The sequence below is a fragment of the Carassius auratus genome, chromosome 40, assembly GCF_003368295.1.
Source record: "Carassius auratus strain Wakin chromosome 40, ASM336829v1, whole genome shotgun sequence".
NCBI lineage: Eukaryota > Metazoa > Chordata > Actinopteri > Cypriniformes > Cyprinidae > Carassius > Carassius auratus.
The window spans coordinates 15,207,011-15,221,451 of record NC_039282.1 but is presented as its reverse complement, the minus strand read 5'-3'; the positions used below and the strand labels follow the sequence as shown (position 1 = coordinate 15,221,451).

At 36.1% G+C, this 14,441-nt stretch overlaps 2 protein-coding genes across 3 annotated transcripts in view; both read right to left on the bottom strand.

The window, feature by feature from the left end:
* Positions 1-2,467: 2,467 nt before the first annotated feature.
* lgals9l3 (lectin, galactoside-binding, soluble, 9 (galectin 9)-like 3) lies at positions 2,468-6,988 on the bottom strand. The gene is made up of 11 exons (XM_026226821.1): positions 6,824-6,988; positions 6,286-6,374; positions 5,988-6,192; positions 5,725-5,844; positions 5,091-5,120; positions 4,936-4,965; positions 4,820-4,849; positions 4,201-4,230; positions 3,720-3,808; positions 3,441-3,597; positions 2,468-3,349 (listed from the first exon to the last, which is right to left on the bottom strand). The coding sequence occupies exons 1-11, from the start codon at positions 6,857-6,859 to the stop codon at positions 3,203-3,205; spliced, it is 963 nt and encodes a 320-aa protein (XP_026082606.1). The 5' UTR covers positions 6,860-6,988; the 3' UTR covers positions 2,468-3,202.
* Positions 6,989-9,474: 2,486 nt separating this feature from the next.
* The window catches only part of LOC113058681 (kinase suppressor of Ras 1-like), a 32,388-nt gene continuing 27,421 nt past the window's right edge, over positions 9,475-14,441 (bottom strand). For both annotated transcript variants that reach the window (XM_026226819.1, XM_026226820.1), the window contains 7 exons: positions 14,173-14,233; positions 13,476-13,870; positions 12,608-12,698; positions 12,368-12,501; positions 12,156-12,287; positions 11,902-12,043; positions 9,475-11,714 (listed from right to left, as the gene is read on the bottom strand). In XM_026226819.1, the coding sequence (XP_026082604.1) occupies positions 11,568-11,714; positions 11,902-12,043; positions 12,156-12,287; positions 12,368-12,501; positions 12,608-12,698; positions 13,476-13,870; positions 14,173-14,233 (1,102 nt within the window). In that variant the 3' untranslated portion in view covers positions 9,475-11,567. The remainder of the gene's footprint in view (positions 11,715-11,901; positions 12,044-12,155; positions 12,288-12,367; positions 12,502-12,607; positions 12,699-13,475; positions 13,871-14,172; positions 14,234-14,441) is intronic.

Here is a 14,441-nt window from a genome sequence, read left to right as displayed (position 1 = left end):
GATTTTGAGCCCGCCCATATATTATACGTAGTTTATATACAATTCTGGGGAGATACACCTACCTGCAAATGACTGAAATCTATCTTGAAATATTGTCTGCCACACTGCTAAAATGAAAACAATGGTAAAGGCAGATAACAATAGTCTAGAGACAGTTAAGTAGACTACTGTTAGAGTAACAGTGATACTGAAGAACATGATGCCTGATAATATGACCAAATATGCATGAGGTGTGAGGGACATAAACATTGGTGGATATCTATATACAGTGGAATATTTGTGCTTTTTGGAAAGATATACCTACCTGGAAATTAACTAGACTTCCATTTAACTAAAATGCGAACCTGAATAAAAGCAGATAACATAAGCAGAGAAAAATGTGCAAAAACTGTTACTGGGGAGGGACCCCTTTAAAAGCAGCATTTACAGTAGATACTTATTTGTACCTTTAGAGTTAAATAAGGTACAAAGAAATACATTTTAAAAAGTTTATTAAATAAATAAAGTAAATACATTTAAAAAAATGTGTCTACATTTACATTTATGCATTTTGCAGATGCATTTATCCAAAGCAACTTACAAATGGGGACAACAGAAGCAATTAAAATAAAAAAGCTATATTATTAACAATGTTATCTATTTATATAATATGTAAGGTTAACTGGAACAATCATCTGTCACTGTACCACAAACTGAAATCTGTCCAAATTTTATGTTTCCAAAGGTCTGGCAGCAAAATACGTATCTGTGACCTTCATTTTTCACATTTAATTGGATGTAGTGCTGCATGCACTAATGTTAGGCATTGTAACCAAAAGCTCTTTCTAATATTCTACAAACATATATTGGTATGAGGAAATAAAACAAATACAACCATATCACTAGGTTGTACCCCCCCCCCCCATATTATATGTAATATGTTTATAAACATATTAACCATATATGTTTTATTATATCACCTATTGTGTTTTCATATAGTAATTAGATAGCTATTACAGTCATGAAAGTTGAGCAGACCTCTACTGCCACCTTGAGATAGCAGTATTATTATAATTAGCCTACTTATGACCACCAGAGGGCGTGTGTTATCATAATAATAATAATAAACTTTATTTCCAGACCCAGAGGGATCCATAGTACAATACAAAAACACATACATAGAAGAAAAAAACAAAAACAAATAATAAATATACAAGAAGTAAAAATTAACCCTCCACAGTGTTCAGTGTCTAACATACAGACATGTACACCAGTGATTCCACAGTCTGGACGAAAATCTTACAGAACTTCGTCTAGGGTTAGCCAACACAGCAATTAGATCAGCAAATATATCATGACTCGGGTCACACCAATTCATTCATTAAAACCAAATCATTTTAAGCAATAATATGATTTTACTAAAATGTTCTGCTTTTATCTGTCTAATTCCATTTTCTAAATGTCCCATGCACCCCAAATATATTTTTACTGGCTGAAGATATTTAGTTATTTTTAACTCTATTCAGTTGCTGGTCAGTAATCCCTTATATATTCCCTTACTTTTTAAGTGAATTCTTAGATTGTTCACTTGCTATTAAAAACACACACCATGAACTTTTACCTTTTAACACAACAATATTAAAAGAAAGGGGCTCCATTCTTGGTAGATATACCTACCAGCAAAATATTTAAATCTATCTTGAAATATTGTCTGCCACACTGCTAAAATGAAAACAATGGTAAAGGCAGATAACAATAGTCTAGAGACAGTTAAGTAGACTACTGTTGGAGTAACAGTGATACTGAAGAACATGATGCCTGATAATATGACCAAATATGCATGAGGTGTGAGGGACATAAACACTAGTGGATATCTATATACAGTGGAATATTTGTGCTTTTTGGAAAGATATACATGTCTATGGATATAACTAGAATGTTGCCTGCCGGACAGCTAAAATTCAAACATGGATGATATTTTTTTTAAGTGTCCCAGTGGAATGCAAAAACGCTGTCAGTGAACCAGCCTTCGTGAAAAACAGAGGTTATCAATTTCTTTTTGGTCACCTGATTACAAAACCTTTGATCATATCACAAAAAAACTATTCAAACAGGATTCACATAGACTATATAAGTTATTTCAGACAGATTTTAGATGCTTCTACACAGTTTATAAGTACATTATTACATTATTTAGAAAATTAGAGAAGGCCATCTTATATAGCATAATTTCAACATTCTGAAGCAACTGATTGTGATTGGTTCTGTCCTCATTTTTTTTTTTTTTTTTTTTATAAAAACATCTGCTAAATAACTAAATGTAGCCTAAATATATTTGTAATAAATGAAAATAAGTGCATGGTTGCGTAAAATGTCAGTTCTCTGCTTTAACAAATAATTAATACACAATGTTACTGTATTTTTACCTCATTATATATTTTGTAGATGTTAGATTAAAATAAATATTTAAACAACAGGATATGTAATGTAAGTGTCAAGAAAACTGAATAAAAAACTTTATTGTTTTTACACATATATTGAAGTTTACAGTAATAAAAGACCACAGTGATCTTCTGATGGATCTCTACTGTTTCACAGTGACTTCATTGTGATATAAACAGAGACAGTAAGGATATTTATACACTATGAAAAATAATAAAAAAAGCAGATGTATAAGGTATATTAATTTGATTATAATATAGGCTTATATATTATTATAATATGCAGTTTTTTGTGTATTAGTTTAAACATGCAGCAAGATTGATGAGTTTCAAGATGGCTATATAGAAATATTTTTATTCATTCATTCATTTAGCTGACGCTTAAAGCGACTTACAATTGCTATATATGTCAGAGGTCGCACGCCTCTGGAGCAACTAGGGGTTAAGTGTCTTGCTCAGGGACACATTGGTGTCTCACGGTGGATTCGAAACCCAGGTCTCTCACACCAAAGGCATGTGTCTTATCCACTGCGCAATCAACACTATATACCATAGGCCTTATATACCATATATAAAACATATCCTGCTAAATAATACTACAGAAAGCCAAACATAACAAAAAAGGATTTATGTTCATTCAAATTAGCAAAATCACAGTGCTGTTCATGTTTACACTCAGCCATTTTTCTGTATTTGAAAGCAATTCGACTTCTTATCGATTTAATTCCTTCCCTTATCTTTCTTTAAAAAGTGACTTATAAATGAAATGTCACAGATCCCTGTTAAGCCTGCACTAAACTCAGCTGCAGATCTCCGCAAATCTCCAAAATATCAATTTCGTGCAGCATTGTGAAGCGATGTTTGTAAGTGTGTGCTTGTTTCCCGTTGACAAACACATTGTAATGATGGGGGTTGCAGGAGATGGTGACCTACAACACACAAGTAGTATTATTTTCAAGTCACAATGACAGCTTTTAACAGCATCAGAGAAGCAATACGTGTTCAATACGTCTGCCCTACCTGAAAAGGTTGTCCTTTTTGAAAGGGCAAGCCTCCAGACCGTTCCTCCGGACCCCAATTCTCCATCTGATTGGTGTTGCGCACAACCACTTTCTCATCAAAACGAGGATTATAGTGAAATGCGATCCCACTTCTGTAGCGCAGGTTGAATGTTATTCTAATGGAGGAAACAAGAACAGAAGACGTCTTACAATGAACAGATTTCATTTTTATTTATTTTTTTATAAATGTAACATTAGTTATAATTAAAATAACAGTATGTGTCTTCTGATGTCAAACCTGCTAGCATTGGGATTGATAACTCCATTGATGACAATGTTTTTGCCAGGGTAAAGTCCACCATTGATGACGGTTTTGTAAGGGATAGTCTAAATGTGATTCAAAATAAATAGATAATTATAAATGAGTTTAAATGAGTGAAATTCAAGTCATGTAATACTTAGTCAAATGTTTGATTAAAATGAAAATCAAAAATGCCTGATTTAAAGTGACACTGGTTTTATGAACCACATCTAGAACTTTTTTATCTACTGATGCAAACCTACATAAGCATTTAGCAAAAGAATCTAAAATTAAATAATGAATGAATTAAAATTTTATTCAAAATGCAAAAGGAGTTGATGGAGGAAAAACTGCAGGAATTATTGCAAAAGGACAGAAAGTCTAAAAGTGGCCAGCAAAGGTCACAAACACACTCATGCAAAATAAAAAAATAGCTGTGTATGTTAATGTGATTTCTTGTGGTCAGAGTTGCTCTTACATAATTGGGTGCAGACGGGTATGCCGGGAACTGTTGGTAGAAAAACACTATATTAGTGTCACTTCCTCATGCAGGAAAAACACAATGTGATCTACATGAATGAGCATGTGTGAAAGATTTGAGAGAGCGGAAATGTTTGACTAAATGAAGTAACACGCAAACTTCAATACAAAACATCAGAACAATATAAAATAAACGATTCATTACTGATTACAAATGATAGCGCTGTTAAACCCAGATAACATCTAATGACGGAGATTTCTAAATGCTGACACGATCAACTAACTGAAACAGGAAGGTCTGTGAACTGACAGTAAGCAGAGGTGAAGTAGATGTTATCCTATTCTGGAGCCATAGTTTACACATTAACCCTTTCATGTCACACCAAATGTGGAAGAACAAGTATATTGTCTTTATAATAGTTTAGTAGCACCCCTCCCCCCCGCCTTTCATTTACATGTTGCAGGTCTTTTTGTAGAATCCAACAAAGCATTTTCTGGGTTATGTAGAGCATGTCATAAAATACAAAGATATATCATTCAAAAGTAAGAACCTTTGATCTCTGTTGATAACCATCAAGGTGTCACATGACTTATTTTAAAACGTGTAAACCACTTACCCCACATCCTGGAGGCATAGCATACTGAGGCTGTAGATGAAATGAACAGTTGTTTATTAAAGGAAAACTACAATAATGTCCTAATTTAATGTCTTTCAAACATATTTTCCTCTCACCTGATACCCTGCTTGAGGTGCGATATAACCCTAGAAAAAGATAATATACAAAATGAATTCAAAAGACGTTGCAGTTTTATCGCAACAGTGAGATGTACGGTAGTATGAGCTGATATTCATCTCTGTCTCACAGGTAACAGGGTTATAGTACTCACTGGAAAGGCTGGTTGTGGAGGTAAATAGGGCTGCAAAGGAAAAAAAATCATGATGTTTATATGTCACATTACGTTAAAAAATGCTCATTTAAATAAACAGTGGGCCTAAAATGATTCAGCCACACACACATTGAATATTGTTTTAACATTGCTTCTATACTAATGAATTAATAAGGGTTTTTTTTATTAATCAGCTGAGTGAATGAATCCCCTTACTAAATGAGTTAAGAAATCTTGCCATCACTTGCAACAGCAGTCTAACCGGAACTATTATGTGTGTGTGTGTGTGTGTGTGTGTGTGTGTGTGTGTGTGTTGTATTGCACAATATGAATAATTTTACTGCATTTTTGACCAAATAAATGTGCATATCTCCAAAAAAACACTTTTTTTCTTGATTACTAGAAAGCTCAAAAGAACTGCAATTATTTTAAATAAAAATCTTTTATGACATAAATGTCTTAACGGTCACTATTTCCATAGTTAATGTGATGAACTGCACTTGTGATTACTTCATACATCCATAACAAAACAAACTGGGGCACAAAAAAAGTCATTTCAAGACTAGCTCAAAAAAAGTGAAGTTAGTTGTGAGAAAAGTTCAGCAGTGGCAAGGTTTTTATTTTTTATTCTCACCGCAGGATTCTGGAAGGCAATAGAGTTCAACTCCACCATTCCATCCACTGAGACGGTGTCCACCTGAGTGTATGGAACACGGTGTCTATAGTCCATGAAGTGTCTCCCATTAGTAGATATCTAGAGAACCATCATAAAAGTCATAAATGAAAAGAGGTGAAAAGCATTTCTAATAATGACCTATTTAACGTTCTGCAGATTAAAAAGAAAGCTGACAAGTGGATTAATGCTACTAAAAAATCTGAAAGCGAATGACCTTGTACCTTGTATTTGTCCTGCTCGACAAGGATCTGGAGGGTGAATGTTTGGCCTTGGGGGAAGGGAGATTCATATTTGCGCTCCTCTGAGCCCCAGTTCCTGCTCTGGCAGGTGTTGTGCACTACATACCCAGGGCTCTCATAGCGTGGGTTAAAATGCAGAGCAATATCAGCCCCGGAATGAGAACCACACTGAAGGTTCACATGAAATCTGCAGGACAAAGAGGAATAGGAGAGGTATTAGAGAAAAATAGCTAACAAAGAATATGTAACAAGTAAACTTTTATTAAACATTACACTTCACCTGTTAGCTCCTGGTAAAACCCGCCCACTTATGATAATGCTCTTGCCGTCCTGCAGGCCACCCTGGATTTGCCCACTGAATGGGATTCTCTGTGTCGATGAAAATAGAAAAAAAAATCCATTACAGTAAATAGTGCAAATAACATCGCTAATCTCAAAGAATATTAGCCTATGTTGTAACGCAGTGTTAACGTGCCCCATCTGCGCAAGTGGAATTTAAAACAGGTGTCTTCTGCTAGTTATCAAAGAATTAAAAAACGATCTGAACTGATAAATAACAGAAGCCAGAATTTAAATTTTACTATGGTGAAATAAATAAAAATTCAGCGATATCTTCAAAAGTTTATTTAATTTTGGCGCACACGTTTTATTCCACATAATGTTGATATAGTAATTAATAAATACTGTACATAGTGTTATTCTAGCATATTCAAACCACATTTGTTTCAACTAACCCTCCCGTTTGTGTCCCGCGCTCCCCTGAATTCTCATGAAATGATTATTTCTTTCATAACAAAATAAAAAAATCGGTCACTTACCGGGTTGTAAAACGGCTGTTGCTGATAAAAAGCCATTTGATCAGTGTTTACTTTCCTGCAGCTTTAAGTGTGTGATCGAGAGACGAACAAAAGGAAAAAGAGCAGTTCGACAAACAGCAAAGACTAAAGACCCACCTACAAATGTCCGGTTTCCGAAGAAAAGCACGCATGGTTTCGATTTCTCATAAAACTAGGAACGTGGCCAATGTCCGCTGCTGTAGGCTATGAGGTTAAAATATAACCTATACATGTAAAACATATAACCTGCGAGGTCACGCGATAAGGAATTTTTGTATTAAACGCTATTCCATCCTTCTTGTTTCCAAACTGCAACGTTATTTATTGCGCAACAGCGAAACTCCAGAAGCCTCTCCTTTGTGAAGTGTAAATCATATTGTAGGGAGACAGCGGGACTCTCGTCTCGTTTTAGGCTTACCGGTAAGTAATATGCCTTGAGGGACAATCTGTAACACATAAGTAATTACACACGGATAATCATCATCAATTCATACTAAATATATTAAAATACTTATTGTCAAGATATCAGCTATGCCTATAACAACATGACTCTTAATATAAATACACCAAAACAGATCATATCCCATACAGAAATGTAATGTACCTGTATGAAACCCTGTTAAATATATTGAAATACATTTTGATAAATAAATAAATAAATAAAAGAAATATATATATATATATATATATATATATATATATATATATATATATATATATATATATATATATATATATATATATATATATATATGTCAGGATCCTGCCCTGACAGTCTTGTCTGTCCTATCTTTGTTTAATGTGTCTCTGTTCATTTTGTGCCTGAGCACATGGTTGTGTCTTGGTTTATGTTGGCCGTGTGTTCCCCTTGTACTGCCTCCTAGTTTCTAATCACCACGCCCCCTTGTTTAGTCCTTTTGTTTGTCTAATTGTTCACCTGATCCTTGTGTGCTCTGCTCCCTTTATATTGTGATCATTTCCCTCTGGTCTTTGCTGGTTCGTTTTGTGTGTGCCTTGTGTACATTCTCTTGCTTATACATTTAGTCTTGTGAGAACTCTTTAATTAGTGTATTGCAACTTATTTGGTTCCCTCTTGTTTTCTAGTTTTCACTTGTTCCCATGTGTAGTCTAGTTCTAGTCTTTGTAGTTTAGTTTCTTTGTTATAGAACCTTTTGGGGTTTTTCCCATCTTTTTATTTTCTTTCTAGTTTTCAGCAAGGTTGCTATTTTCTTTATTTTGGTTTGTAGTTCTAGTTAGTTATTCCTAGCTTTTTCCAATTGTTATCTTTTTGTTTTCAGTTAATTCCAGTTATTTCTAGTATTACTTTGTTTTTTCCCTTTTTTCAGTTTTCTTTTCTCTCTAGGCATTGGTTTGCAAGTTTACTTTTATGTCAAATTCTTGTCTCCCCTGTTTTGTCTTTTGTGTCTGTGTTGGTTCCTGCCCTGCTTCCTGAATCCTCCCTGGTCGCTGGTTCTTCAGACCTGACAGACATTGTGGTTCCTTCAACTGGGTCAGGCCCTTCCTACTGGAGTAGCTACCAGGTCTCCTTTTGCCACAGAGTCTGGGGCCATGTCCTTCTGACCAGCCTGTTCCCCTGTTGTGTGCCCTGCCCTATTGTGGACTGTCTTACTACATCAGCTGTGTTTCACGCTTGTTAATAAACTGTTCCCCCCTGATAATTCTGCATCTGGGTCCTCCCTTGCCAAATCCTGACTATATATATATATTCTGTCTTCTGTCTCGACCGCAGGGATGTGGTGGGCTTCCCAGTTATGTCCTTCCTGGACTTGTGTTTTGTTGTGGGTTTTTTTGCTCCTCTTCTGTCTGTTTCCATCTATGGACCTGGCCCTCCGTCCCTCCCCCGGTCCACCTCCCCATTTTACCTGGTCCTTTTGTCTCTGTTTCCCCATTTTACCTGGCCCTCCATCCCTCCCCCTGATCCCCTGCCGCTCCACCTCCCTCCTGGTCTCTTTTTTTTCTTTGGTCTCTTCTTGGATTCATGTGGAGCATCTGGTAGCTGCTCCGTGGAGGAGGGGGTAATGTCACGCTGTCTGGTCTCTGTTTCCCTGGGTGTCCACTAGTGGTCTCACTTCCCCTTAGGGCACCTCACTGTAGGCACTACAATTCCCACTAGCCTTGTCCCTTCATCACAGTAATTGCACTCCTGTTAATTGCAGCAGGTGCCTTCACTTATTAGTCATTAGCCTCCCTATATTAACCAGTCTTTTCCTGTTGTCTGCATGGAGTCCTTTCCTTCCATACCCAGTCTTCAGAGTTCCTCACATTCCGAGTTCCTGTTCCCATTCCCGTTCCTTCTTTGTTTTGTTTATTTGGATTGTTTTCTGGTTTTGACCCCGGCTTGTTGGATTACAATTTGGATTACCCTAAATAAACATTACTGCAATTGGATCTCTTGTTCCCTGTGTTTCACTGGATCTCAGAACGTCACACAAAATGCAATATCTGATTTCAGTTTTGATAAACATCTTACAGATTATATATATATATCTGTGTGTGTGTGTGTATGCGTGCATGTGTAATATGCATAACTGTAAATAAGATTAGAAGTAGATAATATAATGTATTGTGCAACACTGCTCAGTCTCATTCTCTTTCATGAAATGGAAAAAAAGAAAGATTTCATTTTTTTTTATTATTATTTCTGCCGGGATAAAATTAAATTGCATTTACAGACAAATGGCTATAAGCTTTACAAAAATATTAATTCATAATTACATAACATTAAAACCACAATCTCATTCTAGAAATGTATAATTTGTGTTCAACACACTTTGTATATAAAGAACTGTACAGCAGGAGTAAAGTACCTTTTCAAAATGTTATGATGGAAACTTTAATATAAAATTTGATACAAATACTATAAGAAACTTGAGCTGTACAATAAATAAAACAATAGTTCTCTATTCAAGTCTTTAAGATGGGGAACAGTAATGGGAACAGTCACTGCAGTCTTAAACCTCCTCAGTGTTCACAACACCACAAATAAATCATCCAAGACTCTGCATGCACACTCTCTCTTTTTCTGGTACACACACACACACACACACACACACATAGGCAAATGTTATACAAATTAAAACGAGAGGTATTAGATATTAAAAGTTCCTGAACATCATCCTGCTGGGTTAAAATATCGTTCATTCTTTATGATTTTACAAATACCTAATCAGGATCCTTATTTTTGAGGCTCTTTATCCATTCTGGAAAGGCTCAGTAGGTCAGATTAGCATCCGGTAAATGATTATTCATTTAAATCTTCATTTTGAACAAAAATGTGGAAATTGGAAGTCCCTTTATTTTTAAGAGTACAGGAGAAAGTTTGTGGACTGTAAAAGCTTAAGGTCTTTCCAAAAGAGCAGCGGAAGTCACATTCCATTCATGTGACGGCACATGAGGAATTTGAAACCCCAAAACGTGGCAAGGTCTGCTAGCTCAATAAAACTGCTGAAATCCTGTCGGCATATTTTCCATTTACAAAGTTTAGGTGAAATAGCTTTCCTCAGTGTTAGAACAGGCAAAAGTTTAAAAGCCTATCAGTTGCCAAAGATAGGACTAATATAAAAAAAAGCAACACAAATGTGAATATTGCAAATATCTGCAAGACACTGTTGACCACCAGCTAAGCAATCAATAAATCACACAGGAAATAAATGGAATAATTAAAGACATCTGAATCAAAACTAGTTGCTTTCTTTGAATGCAGCAGCCATGCTAATGTTAACGGCAGCTGTGGACAAACCATCATATTTGTAGATGTAGGGACAGTGAGAGCTGATCCCGGGACTGCAGTGTTCACGCCGACAGTGGTGATGTCATGCGCTGAACATTCAGCCAATCAGATAACAGAAAGAAGAAAGTACAATGACATAAATAAAGTGGCATGTAAAATATGAAGATTGGGAAGAGGTTGGTGGTAAGAAGAAATATTGAGATGTCAAGATGGAGACAGGAACAGCAGATGACAGAGATGGGATCACAAGTTTGGCCCATTCCCAGTGCGGAGAGAAACCCGCAAGAAAAACAGCAGAAAAAAAAAAAAAAAAAAAAAAAATTACACAAGGTTTTCCAGGGATATCAACTGCTTTTACTGATAAATAATAATAATAAATCATTGTATATTATAATGTATTATATAATCATATGTTCTATAATTATTTTCATTATTAATATTATGTTAATTATTATAAATTCAGATCACACCCTTTTCACCACAGTCTCACCATTACATTTAAATGTAAGAGGTGAATTACTGACCACAGGCCAGATATTTGGGCATATGAACATCTGTTAAAGTCCTTTTACAGTATGATCGTATCTCTTTAAATTAATAAGCACTTTCCTTCTGAACCACTCATATTCAGAACAGTATCTGCTTCGGAATTTTTTCATATTTGCAAACCAGACCAATCATTCATAACAGGCAAAAAAAAAAACGATGGTAGCAGAAAAACACTCACATTACGGTCACTTACTGTTATTTCCTGCACCATCTGATATCAGGTTTGACCAAAATATAAAATGGCACAGCATCCCTCTGACACTCGCTACACTAAAAATCCAATGGTGTAAAATTAAGAAGGCTCAGAATAGAGGGAAAAACAAACAAAACAATGCACATGTCGGCTCCAAATGATCAGTTAGTTTTCATGTTCCATGTACTATACCCCCTAAAAAAAGGGGATCCGCAGCATGCTAGCGTTCCAGCCTAAGATACATACTCCTCAGACTTCCAGAAGTGCCCAGGGTGTGAGAGTCTACGATTGAGCTTTGGCAGTTTCTCTAGTAAGTCTGACAGCTGAGTGAATGTGGGTCTGTCCTCAACCTTAAAGGACCAGCATGCTGACACAATCTCCTGCAGTGAGAGTACAATGACCATGTTACATGATATACTTCTTATATCTAGCTATCTATCTATACAATTGAATTTATATATATTGACTGATTTATATATAATAACATTGATTTAATTTTGATTTGATTAAATGTTTATAAGTAAATATAACCACACACCACCAGTATATATACCAGTTTGGACTCACCGTAACCTCCTTGCCTAAGCTTGTACCCTTCTGGGCTAGTAATGTTCTGATGCCTTCTCCACTTCCCAGCTGATAGATCAAAACTTCAGTCGGTTGGTTCTTGATGGGCCATTCTTTGGCCTGGAGTTCATACCAGATAGTGCTGAGACAGATTTTTTTCAAGCAGAAATAAAACGTTAACACCAAAACCAAATGTTTGCATTAGAGGCACTATATTTGTGATGCAGATGTGGGAAAAGAGTTGTGCTTTTTACCCAAAAGCGTAAACGTCAGCAGCTTTAGAAAAGGGCAAGCAGTCTTCTTGGTTTCCTGGTCCCATCTTTTGCACGATCTCTGGAGCCAGGTAATAGATCCACCCTCGTGGCAGCTTCAGTTCATTTTCCCGCCTACAAACAAATACAAATGTTAATGAAGTTCTTAACCAAGTATACTGTATAATAAGTGACATAAATGACATGCACCCTACCTGTCCTCCTGGACCACTCCAGACATCCCAAACAGACCGAAATCTGTGATGACAACTTTGTTTGAATCGTAAAAAACGTTCTTGGACTTCAAATCTTTGTGCACAATTCCCTTTGCATGGAGGTAACCCATTCCCTGTAAAAGGTAGAAACACAAAGCAAAAGGAAACAGTTAAAACAATGTTTTAATGTAATTTGAGCTCAAGAAGCAGTTGTATTGTATTACATGTGATGCATCATACCTTTACGATTTCCTGAGCGATTTGTCTTATCTTGTTGATGTCAAGTTTCGAGTCCCTGACAACTGAGTAGAGCGTCCGTCCTTTACAAAAGCTGCAGGAGGACAACATAAATACTCTAGATTACAATCAAAACACAAATACTCTTATATAATATCACAAATAACAAAATGTGGAAAAAACTAACTTTGCTTTCTCTTTCCTTTATCCCGCCTGTCTAGCACTTGTACTAATCTGAACAATGTCTGAAACTTTGTATTATGAGCGCTTCCTGTGTTTATTTGCCTCTTTATTTAGAATCACTTGCTGTATTCCTCAATTGTAAGTGCTTGGGATAAAAGCAACCGCTAAGTGAATAAATGTAAGTACTAGACATTCAAAACATACACTACTGATTAAAGGTTTGGAGTCAGTTAGAATTTTTTATGTCTCCGATAAAGTCTCTAATTTCTACATGTCTGAAGATAAAACCACTAATGCTCATCAGGGCTGCATTTATTTGATATAAATTTAAACTGTTTTCTATTTTAATATACTTTATGATGGAAAAGTCGAATTTTCAGCATCATTACTCCAGTCTTCAGGGTCCTTCAGAAATCATTTTAATATGCTGATTTGGTGCTTAAGAAACATTTCTTATTATTATCAGCTGTGCTGCTTAATATTTTTGTGATGCATTTTATTGAGGATAATGAATAGAAAGAAAAGCATTTGAAACAGAACTCTTTTGTAACATTATAAACATATTTACTGTCACTTTTGATCAATTTAATGCATCCTTGCTCAATAAAAATATTATTATTATTATTATTATTTTTAAAGGGTAGTGTATATGAATGATACAACATTGAAAAAGCTGAGAGAAGTGAACCTGGTGATAATGGCCAGATGGGGCGGGTTCATGCAGGCCCCCATAAACAGCACGACGTTCTCATGTCGCGTTTGCCGGTAGTTCATCACTTCCTTCTTGAACAGCTTCAAGTGCTCCTGGTTGTTACCGTCAATCTCTAACAAGCGAACGGCCACCTCTCCGTGCCAGCGGCCCCTACACACCTTCCCCCAGCGGCCTTTACCGATCAGCTCTCCGAGCTCCAGCTGCTCGAAAGGCACATCCCACTCCTGCAGATAAACGCTGGTCTGGCTGGCCTTACGGCTTATGTGGTCCTTCCAGGTCCTGCAGTTGGGCAGGTCATCCACTTCATCACCTTCACTTTCATCGTCCGAACCTTCCTGATCCTGACCGTCGTCCCCTTGCTGCTCCTCATCCTGAATGAGAAAATATAATAACCAGTTTAATCAATTCTGGGGCATACCATTTTTAAAAAGTTTTTATATTCACATAATCCTAAAACGGTTTTGATTTTGCACAATTCAAAATTTAGATGCAAGATAAAAAAACGTCAGTATTGTATTTTTAGTGGTCAGCCTCACTACACATACACCACTGACTGCAATAAAAAACAACAATAAAAAAAACATGACCACCACAATAAACTGGAAATTGTGCCCACAGATGTTTTCAGTTCCTGGTAGTTCTGTGGGTAAAACATGATTCTTGCAGCACTCACCACAGCTTCTCTTTGGCCTGTTGACAGCTGGGTGACATCACCGTCCAAATGATCTGTTTCTCTGCATGGAAGAGAGGACATAATAAACTCAGTGGTCTTTTACTAATCACCGTTAAATATTTAGCAGTATCAGAACTATGTATGATGTGCAGTATAATCTAAATCATTTACAAATGGATAGTTCAGCCAAAAATCCAAATGACTAAGTTTTAAAGTTTTAGTTTTACTAAATAACAAAATTGATTTGAGAAGTTTCTTCAGCGTATTAT

Excerpts from the sequence above, each read along its gene's own strand:
- lgals9l3 (XM_026226821.1), bottom strand. The coding sequence starts at position 6,859 with ATGGCTTTTTATCAGCAACAGCCGTTTTACAACCCG. Across the intron at positions 6,193-6,285 it reads GTTTTACCAGGAGCTAACAG|ATTTCATGTGAACCTTCAGT; the intron begins GTGAAGTGTAAT and ends TTTGTCCTGCAG. Across the intron at positions 3,809-4,200 it reads ACCCGTCTGCACCCAATTAT|ACTATCCCTTACAAAACCGT; the intron begins GTAAGAGCAACT and ends AATCACATTTAG.